Source organism: Anguilla rostrata, chromosome 19 (genome assembly GCF_018555375.3).
Source record: "Anguilla rostrata isolate EN2019 chromosome 19, ASM1855537v3, whole genome shotgun sequence".
In the NCBI taxonomy this organism is placed as follows: domain Eukaryota; kingdom Metazoa; phylum Chordata; class Actinopteri; order Anguilliformes; family Anguillidae; genus Anguilla; species Anguilla rostrata.
The window spans coordinates 3,708,986-3,735,632 of record NC_057951.1 but is presented as its reverse complement, the minus strand read 5'-3'; the positions used below and the strand labels follow the sequence as shown (position 1 = coordinate 3,735,632).

At 48.2% G+C, this 26,647-nt stretch overlaps 2 protein-coding genes across 3 annotated transcripts; one reads left to right on the top strand and one right to left on the bottom strand.

Moving 5' to 3' along the window:
• The first annotated feature begins 1,254 nt into the window (after positions 1-1,254).
• tspan33b (tetraspanin 33b) lies at positions 1,255-13,071 on the top strand. The gene is made up of 8 exons (XM_064318739.1): positions 1,255-1,378; positions 6,751-6,808; positions 7,181-7,308; positions 8,618-8,692; positions 9,378-9,473; positions 9,926-10,054; positions 10,405-10,566; positions 12,689-13,071. Exons 1-8 carry the CDS (start codon positions 1,283-1,285, stop codon positions 12,755-12,757), a joined length of 813 nt encoding a protein of 270 aa, XP_064174809.1. The 5' UTR covers positions 1,255-1,282; the 3' UTR covers positions 12,758-13,071.
• On the bottom strand, positions 12,928-26,647 carry ttc38 (tetratricopeptide repeat domain 38). 2 transcript variants are annotated; one of them, XM_064318737.1, is made up of 14 exons: positions 25,935-26,647; positions 24,811-24,888; positions 24,423-24,504; positions 23,523-23,694; positions 22,546-22,719; positions 21,952-22,027; positions 20,772-20,891; positions 18,780-18,839; positions 17,639-17,677; positions 17,138-17,219; positions 16,828-16,993; positions 15,819-15,978; positions 15,428-15,501; positions 12,928-13,925 (listed from the first exon to the last, which is right to left on the bottom strand). In XM_064318737.1, the coding sequence occupies exons 1-14, from the start codon at positions 25,962-25,964 to the stop codon at positions 13,838-13,840; spliced, it is 1,401 nt and encodes a 466-aa protein (XP_064174807.1). In that variant the 5' UTR covers positions 25,965-26,647; the 3' UTR covers positions 12,928-13,837. The 2 variants fall into 2 exon arrangements, with proteins under 2 accessions (XP_064174807.1, XP_064174808.1); XM_064318738.1 differs by lacking the exon at positions 25,935-26,647 and adding an exon at positions 25,238-25,493.

Below are 26,647 nucleotides of genomic sequence, written 5' to 3'. Positions count from 1 at the left end.
GATCATTCTTCAGGTGATGGAAGATTGAAAATGCCCTGTTGTAATTGGGTGATTCTACCACAAGGCGGCGACATTTTCAGAGAAGAACAGACTTAGGTCATGGCCGCATGCAGGACACAAGCTTACCTAGAGGGGGAGATAAAGAGCAAATAAATCAGAGGGGTACAGTTGGGGGACCAGCGCACCAGTATAATCCTTTGGAGGCAGCCATTTTCAACAAACAGATTAAAATTCTCCTAACATAACAAATGTTCTTCATTTGATTCGAACACGATCCCAACACTAATTTTTCAAATGGCAAACAAGTCTCAGCGGTAATTTGCCTAGTTCATAAACACAAGGCTTTCCGGGGATATGCAAATCTGTTAAACACGCTGCAATTTAATCCGCAATTTAATTGATTACTTTAAACTATCGGGTTCCCCAAGGAGGGACACGGAAGATTTCTAAACAACAAAAGAATCAATATTGGAACAACGTGCAATTATTCCGGGGGAACTAATTTTTACAGAGGATGAAAGCAACGCAAAGTCCTAACAACAAACAGGTTTCCCGAGCAACAGAGCAAGACGGAGAAAGTAAACAGCGTTAATTATGGGTAACGATGTTTTCGTTCGCGGTTAAGGCCTTATTATGAGGGTGCTCGTCAGAGCGCATCGTGCGAACATCCTCCGTTTGCTACGCGTGCGGTCGGTCACGGAAACACGTCTCAGATGGAATGTCACGCAGCCACAACACAGTGTGGCTGTCCAAATCCACCTCAGCCAGCGCAGGCCCACAAATACACGCAGGTTACCGCTGGGCGCGGCTGCAGATGTGTGGATTCCCTTTTGAAACGGTCACCCCCCCCCCCCCCAATCCTCTCCGAGCTGTGCGGACCCCTAGAATGGCAGGGTAACAATGCCATACAAAAGCCCCAGGGCTAAAGCCAGGCTATTCACACAGCAGTGAGGCCAGAGGCATTTATTTGTGTAACTCGAATCCCAGCCCCTCCCTGCCAGCGCACGGGACAGTCAGGGGTGGGGGGGTGTGGGGGGGGGGGGGGTCGATGGGTACGGCGCGGGAGGCTCGCAGCTGCTAGCCCCCCCTTTTTTTTTTAGGAGGCCCTCCCCTGCGGACCGACCCCCCACACGCCCCGGCTCTGCGCGTCCCTTGGTCGTTTTTTACGCCCGTCGCTACGGAGTAGCATTCTCCCGCGTTCTTTTCCTCTAAAACCTCTGCAGACTTGTCCGCCCGCCCCCCACCACCCCCGAACCCCCCCGAACCAGCCCTCTGCGCAGCCATGGACAGGAAACTGAATTTAAGCCGGGCGGAAACCTTCTCCTTCATCAACCCCTGGATCCGTTACTTCCTCTTCTTCTTCAGCTTCTTATTCTGGGTAAGTGAAGCCACGCCCGCCCCCCAGATCCCCTCCCCCCCTTCCCCGAAACCTTAGATGGGCCCCTGGCTGTGTCCGAATCAGCCTCCTCATTTCTGTGTTCTCAAAACTATGTGCTGTCTACTAAGCATACTGTGCACTATTTTATTACTACACACTGTGTAGTTTGTGTAAAAATATCCTCCATACTATTTGCCAACTGTACTGTGGAAGTGTCGTAAGGTGTTCCGTCCTTGCAATGATGCTCACGTGTAGAAGGAAAACGTTAGCGAAGCTTCACATCATATTTTGGAGCCAAAATGGTTGTCCCTGAAACATATGCCCTCAAATATACTCAGCGAAACCCGGGAAAAAAGAATCTCATCCTTGGTTTTTAAGTGCATTGCATTTTGAGAACATTTTGCCTACTTAAAAACTTCTCATCCAGTGTACCCAACAAGTATACTTAATAGTAGGGGAATTTGCTGATTCGGAAGCAGCCCCAGACACCGCTTTCACAAATCAAATGTGGAGGGAGGGCATGTTCTCCCCAAACAGAACGAAGGGCTCTCACTCACAAAATTAACATAAATAAAACATCAGGAAAAACTGCAAGACTTTCGCCATTTTGAAACAAGCGCTCGGGTTTTCATAAATTCTCATTTATAATTGATGAAAATGCCACCTGATACTCTCATTACCCAAATTCAATTTTCCACGTGGAAATTGCAGTCATTTGTAACAATTAGAATCTCCGAAACGCACTGCGGTGGTTGCGCCCGCTAAATCCGCCGTCCAAATTGAGTGTCCGCTCTGGAGAGAGGCGAGAAATGTCTCATTCTCGTCGCTTATTGCTTTGCATTCACCATCGTAATTCTGTGGGAGACTGAGGCCTTATTTTAAGTGGCAGTCTCAGATTGTCTCATCTGCATGGTCACCTACATGTTGCCCTGAGCGTGAGGTAGCTGAGCTCCCCCGTGATTCGATCGGTCACAGAGTTTAAATCCTGGGACTTGAAACGGACGCTACGAAGTCAGGCGACCGCAAGGCGCGGTCCCCGTGAGGGGCTGCAGGGAATCTGCGCGAAGGTTCTGGATCAGAGGCGACGTTTCGCACGAGGGAGTGATTGCGTTGTTGCAGGACGACTGCGCAGACACAGGGTTGTTATGCAGTGCTGTTGTGCAGTGTTGATACACAGTGCTGTAACGCAGTGTTGTTACGCAGTGCTGTTACACTGTGCTGTTACACTGTGTTGTTACGCAGTGCTGCTACACAGTGTCATTACGCAGTGCTGTTGTGTAGTGTTGTTACGCAGTGTCGTTACGCAGTGCTGCTACACAGTGTTGTTACACAGTGCTGTAACACAGTGTTGTTACACAGTGTTGTTACACAGTGCTGTAATACAGTGTTGTTACACAGTGCTGTTACGCAGTGCTGTTACACAGTGCTGTTACACTGTGCTGTTACACAGTGCTGTAACACAGTGCTGTTACACTGTGCTGTTACACAGTGTTGTTACACAGTGCTGTAACACAGTGCTGTTACGCAGTGCTGTTACACAGTGCTGTAACACAGTGCTGTTACGCAGTGTTGTTACACAGTGTTGTTACGCAGTGTCCTTACGCAGTGCTGCTACACAGTGTCGTTACGCAGTGCTGCTACACAGTGTCGTTACGCAGTGCTGTTACACTGTGCTGTTACACTGTGTTGTTACGCAGTGCTGCTACACAGTGTCATTACGCAGTGCTGTTGTGTAGTGTTGTTACGCAGTGTCGTTACGCAGTGCTGCTACACAGTGTTGTTACACAGTGCTGTAACACAGTGTTGTTACACAGTGTTGTTACACAGTGCTGTAATACAGTGTTGTTACACAGTGCTGTAACACAGTGCTGTTACACAGTGCTGTTACACTGTGCTGTTGTGCAGTGCTGTTGTGTAGTGCTATTACACAGTGCTTTTGTGCAGTGCTGTTGTGTAGTGTTGTTACACAGTGTCGTTACGCAGTGTTGTTACACAGTGCTGTTACACAGTGTTGTTACACAGTGCTGTAACACAGTGCTGTTACGCAGTGCTGTTGTGCAGTGCTGTTACAGTGTTGTTACACAGTGTTGTTATGCATTGTTGTTATACAGTGTTGTTACACAGTGCTGTTACGCAGTGCTGTTACACAGTGCTGTTACACTGTGCTGTTACGCAGTGCTGTAACACAGTGCTGTAACACAGTGCTGTTACACTGTGCTGTTACACAGTGTTGTTACACAGTGCTGTAACACAGTGCTGTTACGCAGTGCTGTTACACAGTGCTGTAACACAGTGCTGTTACGCAGTGTTGTTACACAGTGTTGTTACGCAGTGTCCTTACGCAGTGCTGCTACACAGTGTCGTTATGCAGTGCTGCTACACAGTGTCGTTACGCAGTGCTGCTACACAGTGTCGTTACGCAGTGCTGCTACAGTGTCGTTACGCAGTGCTGCTACACAGTGTCGTTACGCAGTGTTGCTGCACAGTGTCGTTACGCAGTGTCGCTGCAGTAGCAGACGTCCTCCCTGGGCCCGGTGCAGTGCGGCTCCGCTCCGTTTGTTTACCTCAGACGGGCGTCTGAATCAAGCCCAGCAGGATAATCCATCTCCTTTTGTTCCTCTCACAGTGATTCAGTGCCCTTTTCAGCCTGATAAATTCCTCTGGGAGAGAGATTCTCCCTGTCAAAGCCCATAAAGATTGCCGGGAAATATCCCTAATTCAGCACACACAGACAGACAAACAGACAGACACACACACACACACACAAACATAAATACACAAGCAAATATCCCTAATTCAGCACACACACACACACAAACAGACAGACAGACACACACACACAAGCATAAATACACAAGCAAATACCACAACACACACACACACAGACACAACAAAAGGCCCATTACCAAGAAAATTCCAATGGCCGCACTTACCAGCAACAAACAACTGATCCACATACACACAACAAAGATTCAAGAAATATCCCTAATTCAGCACACACACACACACACAAACAGACAGACAGACACACACACACAAGCATAAATACACAAGCAAATATCCCTAATTCAGCACACACACACAGGCAGACACACACACACAAACATAAATACACAAGCAAATAAGGACACACACACACACACAGACACACATAAAGTGCCCATTCACCAAGCAATCTGTCTCATGGCCGCCCCTGTATACTTCATAACAAAATAATTCTGATGCCAAACAATCACAAAAAAAGATTCAAGATCTTGTCACTGAGAGATATAAAGGGTTTTGTGATCAGGTGTTTCATTCAGTAGGGTATATAGACATGAGTGCTTTATGTCAGAGAAAACTACCTCTTCAAACAACAAGACAGTGTTATCCATTGACTTGGGTCTATTTAATCGCACTTTAACTGATTTCTCAAACAGCTGGTAGACCAAACCTTAGCAGCACAGAAAAAAAGTGAAGAAAAAAAAAAAAAACAGTGAATTTTCCCCGGTCCTGATTGGCCCATTGGTCCAAAGAGTTGTTTCCCCAAGCAAAAAATTGTGCTGAAACCTTGATCACAGCCCCAACTTTAGCTAAGTATTCTATTTACTTTTATCTAAATCCAGAACTGGAGTTTTTTTATTTATTTATTTTTTTTAAATGGCTGTCTCATTTCATTTGTGCTCAGTCCTTCACGGAAGTGTTATCCTGCAAAAAATATCGGCCCGAAACATATTTACCTTAAGCGTGTGGATGCTGGGATTATTTCTTTCTACCCAACTGATCCCTTTCTCCCCCTCTCAGCATACCGAATCCCCCTCTCCGAGTCTACATCAGGCTTATCTCAAACCCTATATACACACACACACTCCAGACCGTCAGTGCCGTAGTCTGATCGGAGGGATTCTGAATCGCGGCTGATGACTTTTGGTGTAAACATCCCAAATCTGATGTGCGCTACGAAAATTCACAAAAGGGCTGTGGCCAAGGGTGAGGCTGAGATTTCGGGGTTGCCAGGTGCCTATGAGATTTATCCTCTAAAAAAATCCCCCATTTTGGGGGAAAAAACTTCCACACAGATTGCCAAGATCCCCCAAAACGGGGGATTTAAGGTTAATTCTGTAGGTATCTGGCAACCCAAAAAAAAAATCACAAATTCTTTCCGTCTACGCATAAAAATGCTTGTGTCCTGTCCTCGGGAACACCTATTCATGAACATTTGTAAACAGCGATGCAGCAGCAGAAATCCCCGTTACTAACTGGAACATCCTGTTGCAAAGAAGCAGAGAGGACAAAAGGAATGCTGGAGGTGACCGTCTGGTTTGTTAAGAGGATCTCTGCTCTAACCCTGCTGAAGAACGGGGCCTCCAAATCCAGTTAATCCTTATAAAAGCACTTAATTACCTTCATTAATTTCTTCTTCTTATTATGTCTGTAATTCCTGTCTTTGTGATGTATTGTGAGATGTATCCATACAGGTTTCCTCGCACGTTAGCAGCCCTCTCAGCAGACATAAAGTGCTGATCAGACCTTCACAGACATAGTGGCACTTATCCACTGGTGGAAAGGAGGACTGGAGGAGGCTGGGGGCATGAAGTGATGAACAGAGAGGCGGGAGCGGAGTGGGAAGGGCACTGTATAAGACACTGTGAACATGAGAGCCTGAAAGGCGGGTTAGCTGGAATGTGTGGAAGAGGATTATAAGATCACTGGCGTCCATTGTGAACGCTCTGTTAAGACGTTATTGCCTGAAATGTGTGGGATGGATTTGGGAAAGGGGTGGGGGGGGGGGGGGGGGGGGGGCTAAGGTTTGGACACGCCGAATGCAAAGGCAAATTTTTAAATAACGGATTTGAAAGCGCTCACTTCCTCCACGTCTCAGTGGAAGCTCAGGTTTAGGTTGAAGGCATACGCACTGCCGATACTACTACTACACTGGCACCGAGACCCACCTGCTACTCAGTCCCCACGGAACAGGCCCTCTGGTGGTCAAAGCAGTGGTCGTGAATTTGATAAGACCACGCACTTGCTATTTGAATTTATTTTGGTTTCTTTCTTTTTCCATTTTGTCTCATCTGTAAAGACTTTCATCGGTCCCTGTTTGTCACTGGAAATCTCAACAAAAAAAAAAATAAATCTCAATTTCTCTCGACTGGTTGTTATTCGGTAGGATGGAATCACATCACCGTTAATTGTAATATCACGCCCGGGATATTAACATCCAGCTAATGGAAGGGGGGAATTATCCCGAAGCACACCCGTCCGTCTTACCTAACGGCTCCTTCTGCGAGGGGAGAGCCTCCCAGCCGCGCTTTGCTTTCCGGTATATGTTCCGCACGCAACGACCGTTTCCAGTCCCGTCCCGATAACAAACCCTGCGGTTCTCCTTCCAGGTTTTCTCCTTGCTGATTATCGCGATAGGAGTGTACGCCAAAGTCCAGAAAGCCACAGGTAAGACCGACCTCCAGCGCCACTATGCCCTCGTGCCAAAAACTGTGACGTCACCAAAGACTAAAAGAGTTTTTTTTAGTTTGTTTTTTAACCTGGCTAATTAAGATTGTAACTGTTTCAAGTCATGCTTGTTATTATTTATTTTAACCATTATTTAACCAGGAAAACCCCATTGAGATTGAAATCTCTTTTGCAAGGGGGACCTGACGTGAAACACAAAGTTACACCTAACAAAATGTACAAACATCTTTTCTTTTATTTAAAAAAAAATTATTTTATGGTTTTATTGTACCTTGACACCATTGCAAAAATGAGGGTCCCTGAGAATGTAAAATGTATAAACATTTTACCCCACCGTTCCTCGTCCTGCAGACACGGTCCGGGACACCTTCCTGATCGACCCGGCGGTCATCCTGATCGTGGTGGGCGTGGTCATGTTCTTCATCACCTTCTGCGGCTGCATCGGAGCGCTGCGGGAGAACATTCGCCTCCTCAAAGCCGTGAGCCCTCTTCCTCCTCCTCGCCCTCCTCTTCATCGCCCCGTCGCCTGCTCGGCCCGTCGACGCCACACAGGGCTCGGGGGGACGCCCGTTCGCTCGTCTCCAGGGAAACGCAGGGAAATGTACACTAAATTCGGCCTCTTGCCACAGTAACATAGCCAGCCATTCGGATGATGTCATTTCTACAGGAATATCAGAATTCCTTTTCTTAGATAGCGAGCAGACTCAAAATAGCCCACGGGTACGAGTGTGTGAGCGAATGTGCGTGCGCGCCCTGCGATAGATTGGCGGCCTGTCCAGGGTGTATTCCTGCCTCTCGCCCAGTGCACGCTGGGATAGGCTCCAGCACCCCCCGCGACCCTGCTCAGGATAAGCGGATATAGATAATGGACGGATAGATGGATGGATGGATGGATAGCGAGCTGCCAGTGTGTGAACCGGCCTGCCTGGTAACGCGGTACAAACCGCAGGCTCGCAGTCCAGGCCCGACAGTACCGGCCAATCCCGTCTCTTTTTGGGTAAACGACAAACACAAATCGTCTGAATGGACCTGTTCTCATTCTCATCGTTACAAACTCTAATGCTCTTACATCTGCAGCAAAATACAAGCCATGAATCTCGGTCAGATGATATAAAGACCCACTTCCCCTTCAGAACCATTAAAACAGGACATCCATAAAAGCTGTGAACTGAACACGGAAATTGACCGTCTTTCTTAATGACTTAGTTTCCTCACTCTGACGTTTAAAATCGAAGGGACAGCCGATCTAACAACTTCCCTTACGTGCGACACGAAGCTCACGATGACTCTCAGGATGTGTACACAGCGCTGGAGTCTTTGTTCCCTGTTTTGCTCTCTTCCTCCGTCATCGATTCTGTCTTCTTTAGTGTTTCCCAACGCTCTCAAATTTCGGAGTGCTTTATTGGCACGACAAATGCAGGCACTTGTGTCGCCAAAGCATTATAAGGTTACATTATAAAAAACTACATACAATATGGATGATAGATTGTATTATCTCTCCCACTTTTAAATTCTGTTACCTATTCTTTATGAGTACAACTCCACACGATATTAAAGCCATCTCTCTCTCCCCCCCTCTCCTCTCCCGTCCTCCTCTCTCCCCCTCCCTCCTCTTCCCCTCTCTCACTCCTCTTCCCTCCTCTCTCTCTCCCCTCTCTCACTCTCTCTCCCCCTCTCTCTCCCTCCCTCTCCCCCCCCTCCCTCCCTCCTCCCTCCTCTCCCCCCTCCCTCCCTCCCTCCCTCCCTCTCCCTCCCTCCTCCTCCTCCTCTCCTCTCTCTCTCTCTCAGTTCTCCCTCAGTCTGACTCTGGTGTTTCTCACCCAGCTGGCCATTGCAGTTCTGGGCTTCTTCTACTCTGATCAGGTACCTGTCGCACCCCCTCTATCTGAAGCGCTGTGAGTCAGCTAACCGCCACGCCCGCCATCCGCCTCCACTCTCAGCTCGGAGAGAGAACAGCCCCGCCACTTCCAGGCCATTCGGACTAGCTGCTTCTGCCACAATGACCCATTAATGCATAGCACATAGCACACCAGTGTGTGTGCGTGTGTATGTCTGTGTCTGTGTGTGTGTGTGTGTGAGAGAGAGAGAGAGAGTGTCTGTGTGTGTGTCTGTGAGAGAGTGTGTGTGTGTGTGTGTGTGTGTTGTGTGCTGTGTGTGTCTGTGTGTGTGTGTGTCTGTGTCTGTGAGAGAGCGTGTGTGTGTGTGTGTGAGTGTATCTGTGCATGCATGTGTCTGTGTGTGTGTGTGTGTGTGTGCGCATGTGTGTCTGTGTGTGAGAGAGTGTGTGTGCTTGCATGCATGTGTGCATGCATGTCTATGTGTGTGTGTGTGTGTGCGCGTGTGCAAGGAGAGCCTGAGCTCATTACCACCGTAATCATGTGTCATCACATCCGCGGTCACACATTAGTGTACACAGGCGATTGTGAGCCTTAGCGATCACAGGGCGATGGAGACCCCAAAGCAGGAACAGTGGGCGCACAATAAGAGCGTTAGATGAAAAGGCACATCCGCGTGTGACGAGCGAAAGGTCCCTGTGATTTGTGTGCAGACTCGGGACGCCCTGGGGAAGTTCGTGAAGAAGGCTATCGTACACTACAGGGACGACCTGGACCTGCAGAACCTAATGGACTACATCCAGACAGAGGTGACTCGTGTTCCCATAGCGCACCTGAAATACTCTACAACACGCGCAAAAACCCAATGAAGTATAAACGTGTCTGTAAGCATCAGTCAAAATGGTGGGACTGTAGGCAGCACCACGGGCAGCGTAGAGGTATAAATCACACAGAGAGGATGAAATGCGTGCGTACAAATGCGTATTATAAATTCCGTACGCACATTTTAAAATACTGCCTGTCTCTGTGCGCGTTCATGTTTCTTACAAAGCGAGAACAAGTTAAGCACACCGCAGCCCTGAGGTCCAACACAAACCTCCACTGGCGTTTCTAGACGACTGATGTCTGGAAAGGTGCAGAAAAACAACCGAAAATAAAAATGAGGCGGAAGTACCGTGTGACTGCAGACGTGTGTTCTCGCCTGTTTTTGAGGGGCCCGGTGCCGGACGGTCTCCTGGGGCTGAGTCTCGCTGTGTTTCAGTTTCAGTGCTGCGGGTGGAACAACTACACGGACTGGTCCTGGAACCCATACTTCAACTGCACCCAGGGGAACCCCAGCACCGAGCGGTGCGCGGTCCCGTTCTCCTGCTGCACGCCTGTACCGGGAGAGGTAGGGTTCCGGACCCCAGAACATCTGCGCCTCCCGCCCCCACCAAACTCCCCTCCCTCCCCCCAACCACCCCTCCCCCCCAAGTAAAACCCTGTCAAGGCCTTACACCTGTTCCCCTGAAACCATACAAAACTCAGTAAGGTTTCCACTGAATCAAGTTAAGATTGCATCAAAAAATATGTTAATATACAAACAATGCAGGTCAACAGAAATGAACTGACGCTTGTTTAAATCTACCGTTATGCACTGCTGCCACCTGCTGTTTGGAAGCTGTAACTGCACTCGGAGCTCGTGAACTGGGGTACGCGAGACCCGGAGAAATGCGCCGCGGTTCTCTCTGTGCAAACCAGGTCGTGATCAACACCATGTGTGGATTCGGGGCGCAGACCCAGAACTTCCTGGACGCGACCAAGTCCATCTACCCGGCGGGGTGCGCGGACAAGGCGGTCACGTGGATCGAGTCGCACCTGCTGCTGGTCGGGGCCATGGCCCTGGGGCTCGCCCTCCCCCAGGTACAAAAAAAACACACAGCAGGCGCCTCCCCCTGCTCGAGGCTTCTCACACGGGGCCGCCCCCCCTTTCAAAGATGGTGCGAGAAACTAACAAGATAAGCGTGTTATAATGGGAGTCAGAGGCAAACAGTCTGCAGTCTGTGGTTTACTATCAGGCCACTTCACAAGCACGCATTGGGCCAAGCAATCTTATTATTTACACAAATAAGTATTTACACAAATATTCAAGCTGAATGTGGTCACTGAGCGAGACGACGACGACAGCTAGCTTGAAAACAAGCTGGCTAGACCGCCTCCCAGTTGAATTTTTACGAGAGTGCGAGAGAGAATTCAATAACATACACAAATCCATTTAAGTTAGTCAATCTGGTGAGACAGATTGGGAGTAGCGTCATCCAGAATTAATATTCACAAAATTGACTTCCTGTCACACTCAACATTTCCATCAGAAAATCTGCCTGCCTGACCACCTCCGCGCATTACTAATCGATTATTCCAAAAAAAAAAAAACATGACTGATTTAGTGTGTCATTAAACCAGCTCACTTGAGAAACGGTCGGGGGGAAAAACGCCATTAATTCCCATTAAAACCACAACACCACTTCCTCTCTGCGTAAAAGCGGTTCCTGTGGGCAGAAAAGCCAGGAAGCCTCATCTCCGCCTGCGGTTCCTCTCTGGCCCTCTCGCTAGAAGGGAAACGGAACGTACGGTCGCACGACGCAGGGTCGACGCTCGCGCCTTATTCGCTCCCTGGCTGCTACTGTGAACGGCGAGGGAGCGCGTTCGACGAATCTCCAACCCGCGAGCGGTAACGCGCGCGTAATCGCTCACGCCAGGACAAATAACGAACGACGGTCCGCATCCTCGAGGCACCGCACTCTCGCAAACAGAAGAGAACGCGGTGTTTGATATGCAAACTACAGAACCGCCCCCTCGAGAAATTACCCAACTGTCACATCAAAAAAAAAAAAAAGATTATATTGGAATAAGATTCAAAGGGGCCTCAACGTGATCTTCTTCGCACCAGAGGAAGTGCGCAAGTAAAATCACCTTTTTTCGGCTAATAAGCAGTGTGGCTCTTTCATGGTAAATGGGCTGCATTTATATAGCGCTTTTATCCAAAGCACTTTACAATTGATGCCTCTCATTCACCCATTCACACACACGCTCTCTCACACCAAACGGTGAAAGGCTGCCATGCAAGGTACCAATCAGCTCGTTGGGGGAGCGATTAGGGGTTAGGAGTCTTGCTCGGGGACACTTCAACACACCCCAGGGCGAAGGGATCGAACCGGCAAACCCTCCGACTGCCAGACAAACCGCTCTTACCTCTCCTGAGCTGCGTCGCCCCTCACGGGCTGCCAATCAGTTCGAAGTGGGCGTGTCAGACCTACGGCTCTCGCTTCAGAAACTTGTACTCACGACATCGTTAAAGCAACTGATAACCACACCCTCCCTCCGCCCTAACTGTCCAATCCCCAGCCGATGTTCGGTTCACGCTAAATAAAACATGAACGCTTTCTGGACACACACTCTTGAATATCTACACCAGGGCCCGCCTAACCCTGTTCCTGGAGATCGACCGTCCCTGTAGGATTACACTCAAACTGTAACAAATCCACACCCCATTCAACAGCTAGAGCCCAACCCTGTTCCTGGAGATCTACCATCCTGTAGGACTTCACTAAAACCCTAAGAAAGCACACACCTCATTCAGCAGCTAGAGCAGGGCTGCCCAACCCTGTTCCTGGAGGTCTACCGTCCTGTAGGACTTCACTAAAACCCTAACAAAGCCACACCTCATTCAGCAGCTAGAGCAGGGCTGCCCAACCCTGTTCCTGGAGATCCACCATCCTGTAGGACTTCACTAAAACCATAACAAAGCCACACCTTACTCAACAGCTATAGATCTCATTTAGTAGAGTGAGGTGTGGCTTTGTTAGGGGTTCGAGTGAAAAGCTACAGGCTACGCTAGATCTCCAGGAACAGGGTTGGGCAGCCCTGCTCTGCACAAGCTACACAATGAGAACAAAGTAAGCCAAGGGCATTCCCTGCAGGCGGACAGGGATTTAATTATTCCTGACCTCGGCTTTCCCCCTGACCGTTTGGCTCCCTTTTCCAGGTGGCGGGCATCGTGCTGTCCCAGATCCTGATTTCCCAAATCCAGGACGAGATCGGCTCCGTCTTGTGAGGCGGGAAGCGGGACGGCGACCCCCCCCCCCGGGTCGAGACCCAACTCGACCGCGTGACCCCCCCCCCCCCCCCGAGAGAGCGTCCGCAGGGCTGAAGCTCCAATAGCAAGGCGTGTCGGTGATAATGCAGTGAGCTACACCCATAGCACCGTACTAAACAGACAAGGAGTTCACACTGGAAACATTTATTCATTGGAGCGGTTACATAATCGAATGATTACTGTATATTTGTGTCGGCATTAAGGATTTACTTTGAGTTTGTTTTTTAACGGCATGTGTTTTTTTTATTAATAAAATGCTGATGTGAACATAACCTTGCGCTTCTTAAGTGTTATAATCGCCTCGTGCGATTAGTCTTGCCTGACGTTACGTTTTAAAGAAAGAGTAACTATTGGGGGGCAGGCGCATAACCGGCTGTAGCATCACAGACATCACAGAGAGGGGGAGGGGCTACAGTCAGCAGGACAGGTCCACAGCTCATTGCTCTCTGGCGCCCCATCTGGTCAGTCGGGGGAGAAGCCGCATGTGGAGTCCCCATGCCCCCATGCCCCCCCCTCCTCGGTCCGTGGAGCGTTTCAGGAGGACAGAGTCCGCTCAACTGGCGCACTCCGAAAGCGAACGGATGAGGTCACGGCTACGAGCGCGAATCCAGGACAGCCGGGCGTGGCGCGTATGGCGCGTACAGCGCGACCTTCGGCACAGGAAGCGATTACGCCGGCCCCCTTGGCTTCACAGGTCTTTGGTCTTTGAAGGCGGGGCCGAGGCGAAAGGGGAGGAGCTTTACGCACGCGGGCGGCAGCCGCGCCCCAAAAAACCGGCTTCAACTTCTTGCAGTCGATCGAGAAGATGAAATTCAAAAAAGTTAAAAACGCGTGATCATAGGCTGCAAACGCGTGCCGTTGCAACACATTCAGCACTGAAATACATGCATTTGATGCGGCTGAATTCCTTACAGATTTATAATGGACGGTGGGACTGCTCTCCCGGCTGATATTTACAAATGATTTAGACGAGTCCTTTTGAAGGAAGGGCCACCCGTTCCTAAGATGGAGGGCCACCCCCGGGGGCTGGCCTGGCTGTCAGGCATGCAGAGCCCTGGCTCTCTGGATCAGGCGGTGGGTGAGCGGGGAGTTGGGTCTGGCTGCATCGCGCTCCACCAGCAGGCACCTGAGGAGCGAGAGGAGGAAGCCGCAACCGCACAGCACGGGGATCAACCACACACATATATGAGTCATACACGATAGTCCCAACACAATGACAATGATATACCTTAACACACACATATGATGAGTCCTAGACCACTGATAATGAATCCTACACACAATATGATACTGAGTCCTATACACATGATAATGAATCCTGAGTCCTATACACATGATAATGAATCCCACACACAATATGATACTGAATCCTATACACATGATAATGAATCCTACACACAATATGATACTGAGTCCTATACACATGATAATGAATCCTAGACTCATGATAATGAATCCCACACACAATATGATAATGAATCCTAGACACATGACAATGAATCCCATATATATATATATATATAACATGATAATGATTCTCATATATACACAACATGATAATGAATCCTAGACGCATGATAATGAATCCCACACACAATATGATGATGAATCCTAGACACATGATAATGAATCCCACACACACAATATGATAATGAATCCTAGACACCTGATAATGAATCCCATACATACAACGTGATAATGAATCCTAGACACCTGATAATGAATCCCACACACAAATGATAATGAATCCTAGACACCTGATAATGATCTAGCACATGATAATGATCCATATATCATAAAATGATAATAATCCATAAACACAGACATGATAATGAATCCTTAATCTGATAATGAATTCAACACAACATGACAATCCTAGACATACACAATGAATCCCACACACAAATATGATAACGAAGTCCATAACAAGAGATGAATCCCATATACATACAAGTGTATAAAGAACCTAAGCACCTGGATAATCAATCCCAATATATACACATACGTGAAAAGAATCCTGACACGTTGATAATGCAATTTGCATTCAACAACAGTGAAAATCCTAGACACCTGATAATGAATCCCATACATACAACGTGATAATGAATTCCTAGACACATGATAATGCATTCCACATACACAAAATGATAATGATTCTAAGTCATGTATCCTATACATAAAATGATAATTAATCATAGACACACAGACACTATAATGAATCTCATTAATCTGATAATGATTTCAAGACACAACATGACAACGAATCCCACACATAACATAATAATGAATCCCACACAAAACATGACAACAAAGTGCTCACATAACAAGAGGATGAATCCCCCATGAATGCCAATTCCCATAAATGTGTTGCAAAAAGACACCGTTACAGCAGCCTGGATGGAATCCAAATCCACCTCAATATAATACACAATAATACGGTCCCAGCAAAAAGCAAACATCTCTGTAACGGTTTGAAATACACCTGCAATTTTGTCATTCAAAATTTCAGTGAAGGTATTTAGCAACGTAGCTTAAATTTATGGATGTTTGTCAGTTACCTCGACTCATTTTCCTGCAATGGGAAACATTTTGAAAGGCCATATTTTTAAACGAAATGAAGAGACAGACCTGGCAAGCTTCTGGTGCTGTTTCTTATCTGACTTCATAGCCGAATGCACAAGTAACTGATGGAACAGATCCCTCTGTGATTGAAAAACATCAGCTAAAGTCAACCTTCAAATCTGCATATGTTACTTTCAAGTTGACACAAGTCTGTCTTATCTCGAGCGACTAGCATAATTCAAGGCATAAAATTCATACGAGAGGCATATTGCGATATCACGTTATTGCTAAAACAATAAATAATAAAGCATTTGACTTATGAACTACATTTCCCATCCTCACAATGGGAGAATTTGTATGCATTTGAGTGGGTCCAAACTCAGACCGCACGGGGAGCGGTACGGATTTCCGTGGCGCGCGACTGCTCGCACGCCCGTTTCCCGGGCAACCCCCTCACCTGCGCGTCGCTGCCCCCTATCTCGGCGAAGCGGTAGCGGAGGGGCCGCAGCAGGTCCGCGGCGGCCCCGAAGTCGCCCCGGTCGTACGCCACCATGGCCTGGCACATGGGCACCCCGAGGCCTCCCGCCAGCTTGTGCTGGAAATTCTCTCCGGGGGCTCTGGAGGGGGGGGGAGCAGGGGGCAGGGGGGCAGGGGAAGAGACAGGGGGGTGAACACATGGAACCGTACCCCGATGACTGAGAAAGGCCAGAGGGCCCCTTACTCTGGTGCAGATCCGGGTCAAATACGCATCTGTTTTGGATTCAAATAATTTTCTGCGCTTAACTGATCTCGTCTGGTATTTGGAGCCAATGAAATACTCTCAAAAAGTGCAAACCCCGCCTTCTGGTCATATTGGCAGGCTCAATTACACCAGGCAAGATCAACAGAGCACTGAAAAGTATTTGAATCCAAAACAAACACGTATTTGACCCAGGTCTGCTCTGGTGTATTCAATCCCTCTTCCAATACTTCGCTGAATACTACTACGGTGGGCGAGGTCCTAATTTATCGTTATTATTACTAACATTATATCTTCCATTTTATTGCTACTAATATTACTTTTTACATTGCCAATTTGGACTTATCAGTCGTGCCTCTCAAGTTAGGGCGGTACATCTAGTGCAGTCACAAAATCACCCCAGCCCCTAAATAAGCATTTGAGGGCCCTTTGTTAGATTGAGGGCCCTAACCCCTAAATAAGCATTTGAGGGCCCTTTGTTAGATTGAGGGCCCTAACCCCTAAATAAGCATTTGAGGGCCCTTTGTTAGATTGAGGGCCCTAACCCCTAAATAATCATTTGAGGGCCCTTTGTTAGATTGAGGGCCCTAACCCCTAACTAAGCATTTGAGGGCCCTTTGTTAGATTGAGGGCCCTAACCCCTAACTAAGCGTTTGAGGGCCCTTTGTTAGACTCAGGGCCCTAACCCCTAATTAAGCGTTTGAGGGCCCTTTTGGGCAGTACTCACTCTGCCAGCTCCTGCAGAGTCTCCAGCAGGCGGTGAGTGGTCCCCTCGTCCTTGGCTCCCAGTGACGTCATCAGGAAGTGGAGGTCGTTGAAGAGCAGGACGTGGTCCTCTGCGTGAGGCTTGGTCACCTGCAGCAGCTCCCTCCAGCGATCCTTTACATTTACACCTGCACACACACACACAAAAAAAACACACACACGCACGCACGCACACGCACACACGCACAGACACCACAGAGGTCAGAGGTCAGCTCTCCGTGCGCTTCACACTGCGTCAGGAGCGGCCGATTGGCCGAGAGCAGATCGCTCACCCTCCATCTCCAGCCTGTAGAGCAGGGAGCAGGCGTCCACCGTGTCCAGCAGGGACCCCGAAGCCTTACAGCGTCGCACGACCTGCAGGGGGCGCAGTTCTCAGAAACGCGCACGCTGACGCCACATCCCTCCAGAGGCCGATTGGTTCTCTATGGTGGAGAGGTGTGGAAGGGGGGGGGGGTCTGAGAAACTAAGCTGATCGGCCACACAGCTTCTCAGACCCACCCTTGAACACCTCTCCACCATAGAGAACCAATCAAACTTTCCCTTAACATACTGAGAAGCAAGGGATCCTGGGATGCGCCAGTCCAAACAACTTAAACGAACAAGAGACTTCCTGACAAACACAACACGGGTGAAAGAACGAAAGGTGTTGCTTTCGGTTGGATATCCAGAGGGGGGGGGGGGGGTCTGGGCGTCTTCGAACCCGAGTCTATTTCAGACCGCTCAGCCTCCCGGCGTAGCCGAATCGGTTCCTCCCCCGGCTTCGGGGCACTCACCTCGTCGTCGTAGACGCCGAGCGCCTCCTCGTACCGGCCCTGTGGAAGGCAAGACAGGTCGCCGTTCAGCCGCCGCGAAAAACACACACACACACACTGCAACCGCGACCGCGGGTGGACAAACCAAACCGACAACTTCTTCTTCAAATGGGCTCCTTACGGACGGAACACGCACCTTACGGACGGAACACAAACCTTACGGACGGAACACAAACCTTACGGACGGAACACACACCTTACGGATGGAACACACATGCACCTTACGGATGGAACACGCATGCACCTTACGGATGGAACACGTATGCACCTTATGGATGGAACACGTATGCTCCTTACGGACGGAACACACATGCACCTTATGGATGGAACACGCATGCACCTTGCGGATGGAACACGCATGCTCCTTACGGATGGAACACGCATGCACCTTACGGATGGAACACGCATGCACCTTGCGGATGGAACACACTTGCACCTTACGGATGGAACACGCATGCTCCTTACGGATGGAACACGCATGCACCTTGCGGATGGAACACGCTTGCACCTTATGGATGGAACACGCATGCACCTTAAGGATAGAACACACACCTTACGGATGGAACACACATGCACCTTATGGATGGAACACGCATGCACCTTACGGATGGAACACGCTTGCACCTTACGGACGGAACACGCATGCACCTTATGGATGGAACACGCATGCACCTTAGGGATGGAACACGCATGCTCGTTACGGACGGAACACGCACGCATTCAGGATCCGTGTTTTGCGCTCCTGCTCGGACGGAGAAGTCAACTCGCATTGGCGGTTTCGCGAATGTTGTTGAACAAACACTCGCCGGGAAGCTCGCTAGCCAGTCGCTAGCCGCCGTCCCTCATGCAAAACAGACGAGCGTGCTCACGCTGTCTTTCGCTGCCACTCTCATGCAAGCCCCGCGGAATAAAAACAGCCGCTAAATGCCTGTAACGTAACGTGCAAATGCCCTTTGGAAGCTGTCGGGACGTAAAAGCGGGGAGAAATTTCATTCCGCTCGCAAATGATGAAAAACATCTACGCGGGCCAGAAGGGCGTTCAGACTGAAAATTACAGCACCGCGCTTCATCAACACAACGAGCGGAGAGTAAACATTTTTACCTTTTCAGTGAAGTACAGGGCCCAGTGCCAGTAGTTATGCGAGGCAAGCATGTCGCAGACCTGAAAAAGAACGGGAAAATTTTAATTGAAAAAAATTTCCACCCCAGGTTTTTCACGTGGTTTATAACACCTGATTGCAGTCGGTAGCCGAGTTCCCTCAACCACTTAAAACTCAATCACTTAAAGTAAAGGGCTTGGCATCCTTGGCTAGGCAGTTTAAGGCCTTGGTGGCTAATTTAATCGCTGAAGAAAGTGAATGCAATTGCTCGGTACAATTTAACGGTCGTCGTAGTATATATGTTGCATCCGTTTGTGTGTGTTAGCTTTTCTACATTTCAAACATATTTTAAAGTTATACATATAATTCTTGCTTATGTTTATCCTGTTCAGACTTTTAATATGCACAAGGTCTTTGTACGAGGCTTGTCTGAAATGCGTGGTTTGCAGGAACCTTCTTCAAAAGAGGCCCTTGGTCTCAGAAGGACACTCTGCTTAGAGGTTAAAGGTTAAAGGTTAAAAAAAAAAGTTCGTTGCTGAAACGGCTCTGTGAGACAGGTGAGGTAGGTTCACCGGCCAATCACACACAGTCAGGTGAGGCCGTCAGCCAATCACGCGGCGGCAGGCTCCGGCCCTAACAGGCGCCGTCCGGATTGGACCCACAGTGAAGCGGTCCGTTTTCAATCGGCCTTGGTGCACAGCTCACAGCGCCCCGGAGGGCATATGACCCCCCCCCCCCCCAAGACTCAGGTAACCTCTGTTAAGAGTTAAATTAACACCAAGGGATTTAACTCTGCCTGCGGGGGCCTGTCCACACATTACAGCAGTGCCTTGGCAGGGCGAACACCCACGGCTCAGCGCAGTGCAGTCTCCATCACATCTACATGCACACTCAGATATAACGAGTCCTGAACCGCGGAAGAACGGGATTCTACTGAGGTGCCGGGAAGCAGGTTTCTGCCGCCGCATAAACTTGAATCGCAGGAGCTTCCGATTACAGCGAAGAAGGTCTATATTACTGTCAAGGGGGGCAGCCTTATGATCAAGGACCTGCTCAATATCAAGAACGGCTAAGCCATAACCCACAAGCCATTTCCCCAAGACAAAATGCTAAACAGATACCATGGACCGGGTACAAGACCATTAAAGAGTCTTCTCTGAATAGACTGCATATGATATCAGTCAAATCTGGCCAGATGTTTGGAACGGCGTACGCTACACCCTTCAACACACTCGAGTTCAATTCACTTCCCTTTATCCTGAATGGAAAGACGGGATAATTTCAAACTCCTTATTTAATCATAATAATGCACTCAGGACTCGACACACTGTGCACTTAAGCATAGTATGCACTTAGCGGGAGTAGTGCACTTGGCCGGGAGTAGTGCACTTAACAATAAGACCGTGTTTGAGCCACACGTGAGGGTTTAAGTATTCTTTGGAAAGGTGTGGTGATTGCCAAGTGTGGACCCAGGAAGGAGTACACATTTCAACAGGCTTCCCGGGGACACCCAAATGGTCTGCTGACACCCCTTTAATCTGTGGCTAAAGTATGTCCTTGCAAACAGTGATTGAACTCTGTATGTGGCCAACTGTCTCTAGCAATGGGAAGCTGTTACAGAGTGTGCAGGTGTGTGTGGAGAAATGTGCATTGAGAATGAAGTTAAGACACAGAAAGCAACCTATCACCGGTTATACTGCGTAGTTAAGCAGTGGATTTACTGAATACGCAGCGTTTACGGAGATCACGCACTCTCTCTCTTCACCAAAGCCGATTACTTCCTCTCTAAAATAGCCGGGAAGCGGCGAGCAAGACGTCCTCTCGTTCCGTCAGGGGCCCTAGAGCCGTCAGCCCCCACCGTCACATTCCAGCGTCCCTCGCCCAAACCGATCGAGAGAGAGAGAGAGAGAGAGCGCGCGGAAGATCAGCTCCGCTAGGAACCACAAGTCCGCAGCCGGCGTGTCAGGTGGGACGCAAATAAAGGGAACACTGACCTTCCAGTCCTTCTCCCGGCTCTCCATGAAGTGCAGCCCCCGGTCCGCCTCGGCTCTCATCTCGTGGACGTGCGCCACGGCGTGGACGGCCCAGCCGTCCTCCCGGTTGAGCTCCAGACCCTGGAGGGACCGCGGCGCGTCACATTCATTAGGCAGACGCTTTTACATTACATTACATTACATTGCATTACATTGCATTACATTGCATTACATTGCATTACATTACATTACATTATTACATTACATTACATTACATTACATTACATTACAGGCATTTAGCAGACGCTCTTATCCAGAGCGACTTACACAACTTTTACATAGCATTTTACATTGTTTCCATTTATACAGCTGGATATATACTGAAGCAATTCAGGTTAAGTACCTTGCTCAGGGGTACAATGGCAGTGTCCTATCCAGGAATCGAACCCATGACCTTTTGGTTACAAGCCCAGTTCCTTACCCCACCGTGCTACACTTTTATCCAAAAGCGACGTACAATAAGCGCCTACTGAAGGCCATTGGAACAACTGCTCTAACACACAGGTCCCCTAAGGTACAATGCTCATTGTGTAAGTTACTCACAGCCATGAACACATTAAGTCCAGTTCACGCAGTAGACGTTGCTCGCTGACCTAACCGATGCTAAGTCAAACTAGGAGGCATGACGAGCGACAACATCAAGATAATGATGCAAGTGCTGGATGGAGGTACATGCGTAGCATGAAAGTGATAAAAAAATATATGAGAAAAATACATATGTATTTCTGCCTCCTACAAATGAAATCTGAACCTTGTTGTGTTTATCAGGAAGTCTCTTGCTTAAGTTGTTTGGACTTAAGTGATAAAAATGATCGCAGATTGGGCAGAGTGGTGATAGTTAATTAGTCCAGGCACAGCCTGAAGAGATGAGTCTCCAGACCACGGCAGAGGAGGTAGAGCAGTCTACAGGTCCACACATTCGGCTGACTTCACGCTCTTACTGCGCACTGACACGGCCCTCGTCAAAGCTAGCGGACCGGAGTTTTGTAACAAATGAAACAAGTCGAGCACTTGAGGATGCGCTCAACTTTGGCCACCAGAGGGCCCCGTTCAATTAACGTTCAGCCGCGAAAGGAACAGCAATGCCGAAAATGAACTTTACAACAACGTTGAGGTAAAAACGGTTTTAAAAAAATCTTACCTCTTTTGCTGTTTTTTCTGCTTGGTCATAAAAATGCGTCTCCAACAATCCAAAGGAGTACATGCCTTTGAGGTAACTGACAACAGGAAGAAACAAAGAACAGACAAAATTACACTGAGAGCAGACAAGATTCTTATTCTTCTTTCAAATGTATCACAAGACTCTCTCATTCCCTGAAGCTCTCCAGAGCAAGTCTGAAGACTCGGAAACTGTTTTGAAATCTCAACAGAGAAAGGAATAAAATGAGGAATCCAGTCAAGTTGAAGCCTAAGAGAAATGGTCTGAAGACACTCAATGTAACCAGAAAAAAACTCTATGGTAAATGGGAAAAATACTTTGCTTGTAAAAGGAGTTCTGGGGTAGAATACCTATGGGTGAGGGGATACCGGAGGTTTAAGCAGTAGATTCTTAACTGGCCAGATATTCAACAAGTCAAAAGTCAAATGAAATAATAAACAGCGTACATAATAAAAGAGATACTCGGTCCTTATCTTTGCAGTTGCGCTGAGGTCAAAGTTCACGGTAAGCGTTTCAGAGGTTCTGAAATGGGATGGAGGCGCGTCGCTACAGCGACGGAAGGGAAACCGCTCGAACCTGTACAGGGGCATCTGCGGGGTCCAGTGGGGCAGGACCCTGGCTACCGAGTCCCGCAGCTGGGCCTGCCGTCCCAGGTAGAAGTAGCCGTCGTGGGCGAACTTGACGGCCAGCATGTCCGTCGGGTGTTCCAGGAGGATCTCGTCCCACAGCTCGCAGGCTTCCGGGAGACACCTGAACGCCCCCCCCCAATGACATCACGGTGACATCACCGCACCAAAACCTAATCTAACGTCGCCATACTGGTGACAATGACACACCACATGACACTAACGCCGGAGGATGTGCAGCGTAAACACAAACCTCAAGCAGATACACAGAAAAAATACGATTAAATAAAAAATCAACCAGCTCCAACCTGCAGAATTAAGACGCAAACTGAACGTGAAACATTACATTACATTACATTACATTACAGGCGTTTACCAGACGCTCTTATCCAGAGCGACGTACAACAAGTGCATCAGTTCAAGGTGCAGAGGTGCAGAAGAAACACACTAGAGTGAAGTAAGGATCGTAGTGCCAGAAGTGACCACATAGATCAGGACTCCAACCCCGTAGGGTTAACCTGTTCAGCAAACAAACAAACAATCCTGCCAAACAGGATTGTTGAAACAGCAACCAGCAAAGGGCTCAGCTCAGTTCAGTTTACTTCATTGCCCCTACTAGAGAAACTTAAAATGCAAAGCTTTAATAAAAAAAGGGTGCTTTTGAAATACCAATATCCCTGCTAGTAGGGAATGTTTTATCTTTCCTCTCATTTAAAAAGCCTTGAACCAAGCACAAAAGAGGATCTGGGAGGGTTCTGGGAGAAAGGTGGGGAGAGAGAGAGAGAGAGAGAGGGAGAGAAAGAGAGGGAGAGAGAGAGAGAGAGAGACAGAGAGAGAGAGGGAGATAGAGTTATCAGTGATTAGCAGTTAGCAGTGGTTAACGGTCGCTAGCAGCGGTTAGCGGCTCGGGGCGCGGCGCGCGCTCACCCCTTGGCGAAGAGCTCGACGGCCCGGACGTGGAGCCGCTCCCTGGGGGCGAGGTCCCGGCCCGCCGCCAACTCCGCCAGCCGGGCCACGTCGCCCGCCAGGCGCCCGTTCAGCCGCACGGAGCTCCCGGTGCCCACCAGCTCCAGCCCCGTGCCAATCACATGACCCATCACTGGGGGGCGGAGTCAGGGCAGGAGGTCACAAGGCTAGGCAAGCATTATACTTCAGCCAATGTACATAAGGACAGAAGTCACGTGACCATAAAAGCGTTACACTTCAGCCAATGTACATAAGGACAGAAGTCACGTGACCATAAAAGTGTTATACTTCAGACAGAAGTCACATGACTATAAAAGTATTACATGTCTGTCATTGTACATAAGGACAGAAGTCACATGACTATAAAAGTATTACACTTCAGCCATTGTACATAAGGACAGAAGTCACGTGACCATAAAAGTGTTATACTTCAGCCAGAAGTCACGTGACCATAAAAGTGTTACACTTCAGCCATTGTTTGTAAGGACAGAAGTCACATGACTATAAAAGTATTACATGTCTGTCATTGTACATAAGGACAGAAGTCACATGACTATAAAAGTGCATATCATTGTGCATAAAAAGCAACCAGATTTATGGACCCCTACAAAAATCTTTTTAATTTTTATAATGGGGAAATATAAAATCGGACAAATTCATCCATTGTAAGCAAAAGACGACCACGGATTTCGAAACCATCCAGGCGGCTCCAAATCCATCGTGTGTTTATTAAGTATTTCTCAAATCCTGGATTGGGCTTGGGTGGGGGACCACCTCACCTCACCTCAGTCAGGGGCTAACTAAAAAGAGTGGGTAAAACGTGATTGGGCGACGTTGCGTGCGGCGATGTCACGGGGTTACCGAAGTTCGGGTCAGCCGCTCGCAGGGCGGAGATGCACCCCTCCACGCCTCCCAGGGTCTCGTCGCTGCGCCAGGTCACGTACTGCGCCACAGCCGCGAAAAACCATTAGAGGAACGAAACACTACCTCTCTATATTTAATCATTTGCAGAGTAGGACAGTAAGGAAGTCAGAGAGTAAAAGTCCTGCCGTGTGTTTCTTCCACCCAGGAACTCAGCCAGCTGATGTCACTGATTAGCTCCTCTACCACCTGGCTGAAGAATTGTGGCTTATTATCAAATCCCGGCGGTTGGAACAAAATACCGGGGAGGACTTTTACTTTCTGAACCTGGATTTTCCTCGTCAGGTCGTTTGGGACAAAGGGAGCAGCCGGGCACGGCGTAGGCTACCTGGGTGAGCAGGGCGTCGTACAGCTTGCAGGCCTCGTTGCTGGACGTGGACAGAGGCAGACCCTCCTTCTGCCAGGCCTGGGAAACAGGACCACGGTTAGCTTACATTTTCAACGCTTTTTCAACACGGCTTGCAGTCAGCAACCCTTCCAACAGGAGAAACTGGGTCAAAGGGCTCAACAATCCCATAGTACATTGCTCTAATTCTGTTCATGAAAATCTATTTGCTTTTTTTTTTTTTTTTTAAGTGAAAAAGTAAGCAATGTTCAAACAGGAAACCAACGAGAAATTGTGATAATTTCCTATTCCCTGCATTTTCAGTCCACACGGAGGTCATTTAAAAAAAAAATGCTGATTTGTATTTGATATTTTTGATATAGTAAAAAGGTGTAAGCTTTTATTAGTTGCTCGAGTTTTAGAAGGATACCTGTCAAGATGATCGTTAAAAGTCAAGCTGAAGCCTCCGTCAAATAGTTTTTAGGTTGGGATATTTAGGACATGGACTGAAGAGTATTTTGTGGGTGCAAAATCACGGTTTTAGTTTGACTGTGATGGTGACGTCACACTGTCTTGACAATCTAAATCCCATTTTCCTAACGTTAGAAGTTTGGAAACGACATCCTAGCACCCCAGAACCCCGAATAGAAGATCTGCAAAAAACGGACGGACTTCTCGGGGTTCCACGGCACTGGCAAACTATAAACTAGACTATATTTCACAGACGTCAAGCGCAGCGCCCCACATGATTTAAAAAGACACCAACACCCCGTGTATAAACGGTTCTTTGAATGTTGAATGACAAAATTAAATGCATGAACTCGTTGCGATTGAACCGTTCACGACCCGTAGGCTGCGTTTCGGGCTCCGTTGCCTGCGTGCATTGCCTGGTGACACCGCGGTGATTAAGACAGCTGTGGCATTTGCATTCAAAGCAGAGCTGATCGTTCTTGTCAATGCACGAGAAACGAATCGGAAAAACGCAGGCCTGAAACGCGGAGATGTTGCACTTTAACGGGACATATACCATCTCGTGTATTGATTTCGGTTCAATAAATCCACACTATTTTCATGCTGTAGAGGAAGCTGTCAGGCAGTATTTTAAAGTTAATATATAGTTCTCTTACCTTGCAGTCCCTGAAACTCGCTGGATTCATTTTGAAGAGCACTTGTTTATTGCCGAACGAAATGCAATAAAGTACTACGAAGGACAACAGTCTTGCTCCGCCTCCCCCGCGGAAGTGGAGCGGCTCGAGCGAAACAGTGGAGCGGTTTTGTTGTTTCTGATTTCAGCACTGACTGGTCGTATGTCGGCTCCACTGCACACCGAAAACACCTTCAATCTTGCAACCAAACAGCGAGCTTCCGACCGCCGGGACTCCAATGACATTTAATTCTCCGTCCGTCCGAATGGGATGAAAGCGTTTTGTTACATTAATGCTCGGCTCTGGAAATGACGGACGGGTGCAACTGGTGATTCAGTAGGGCAATGGATCTCAGCCAATGAACTGCATTCTCATATAGTTTATGGATCCAACATTTTTAAATTACCCCTCAAGACCACCCTGTGTACACGGAAATACTCCCTGTCCAACAGGAGACATGATGAAGAGTCTACCTGTCATCATCCTAATCGATGTGTACACAGTCCAATACAGTTAATCAAGCTTATTCCATCTAACCCCATAAAAGGATAAGTGATTAATTTATTTTATTTTACCATTGTAGCAATCCTCAAATATTCACAAAACAAAAATCCTCCATTTCCTTTTTCCCATTCATAGCAAATGCACGCAAGTTTGACATTATTGAAAGTAAAAAGGTTGTTTTATATGCTGTC

Coding starts and splice junctions, on each gene's coding strand:
- tspan33b (XM_064318739.1), top strand. CDS start 1,283: ATGGACAGGAAACTGAATTTAAGCCGGGCGGAAACCTTCTCCTTCATC. Junction 6,809..7,180: donor CAAAGTCCAGAAAGCCACAG/GTAAGACCGACC, acceptor CTCGTCCTGCAG/ACACGGTCCGGGACACCTTC. Junction 10,055..10,404: donor GCACGCCTGTACCGGGAGAG/GTAGGGTTCCGG, acceptor TGTGCAAACCAG/GTCGTGATCAACACCATGTG.
- ttc38 (XM_064318737.1), bottom strand. CDS start 25,964: ATGAATCCAGCGAGTTTCAGGGACTGCAAG. Junction 24,505..24,810: donor ACGACGCCCTGCTCACCCAG/GTAGCCTACGCC, acceptor GCTGTGGCGCAG/TACGTGACCTGGCGCAGCGA. Junction 23,695..24,422: donor AGCGGCTGACCCGAACTTCG/GTAACCCCGTGA, acceptor TCCGCCCCCCAG/TGATGGGTCATGTGATTGGC.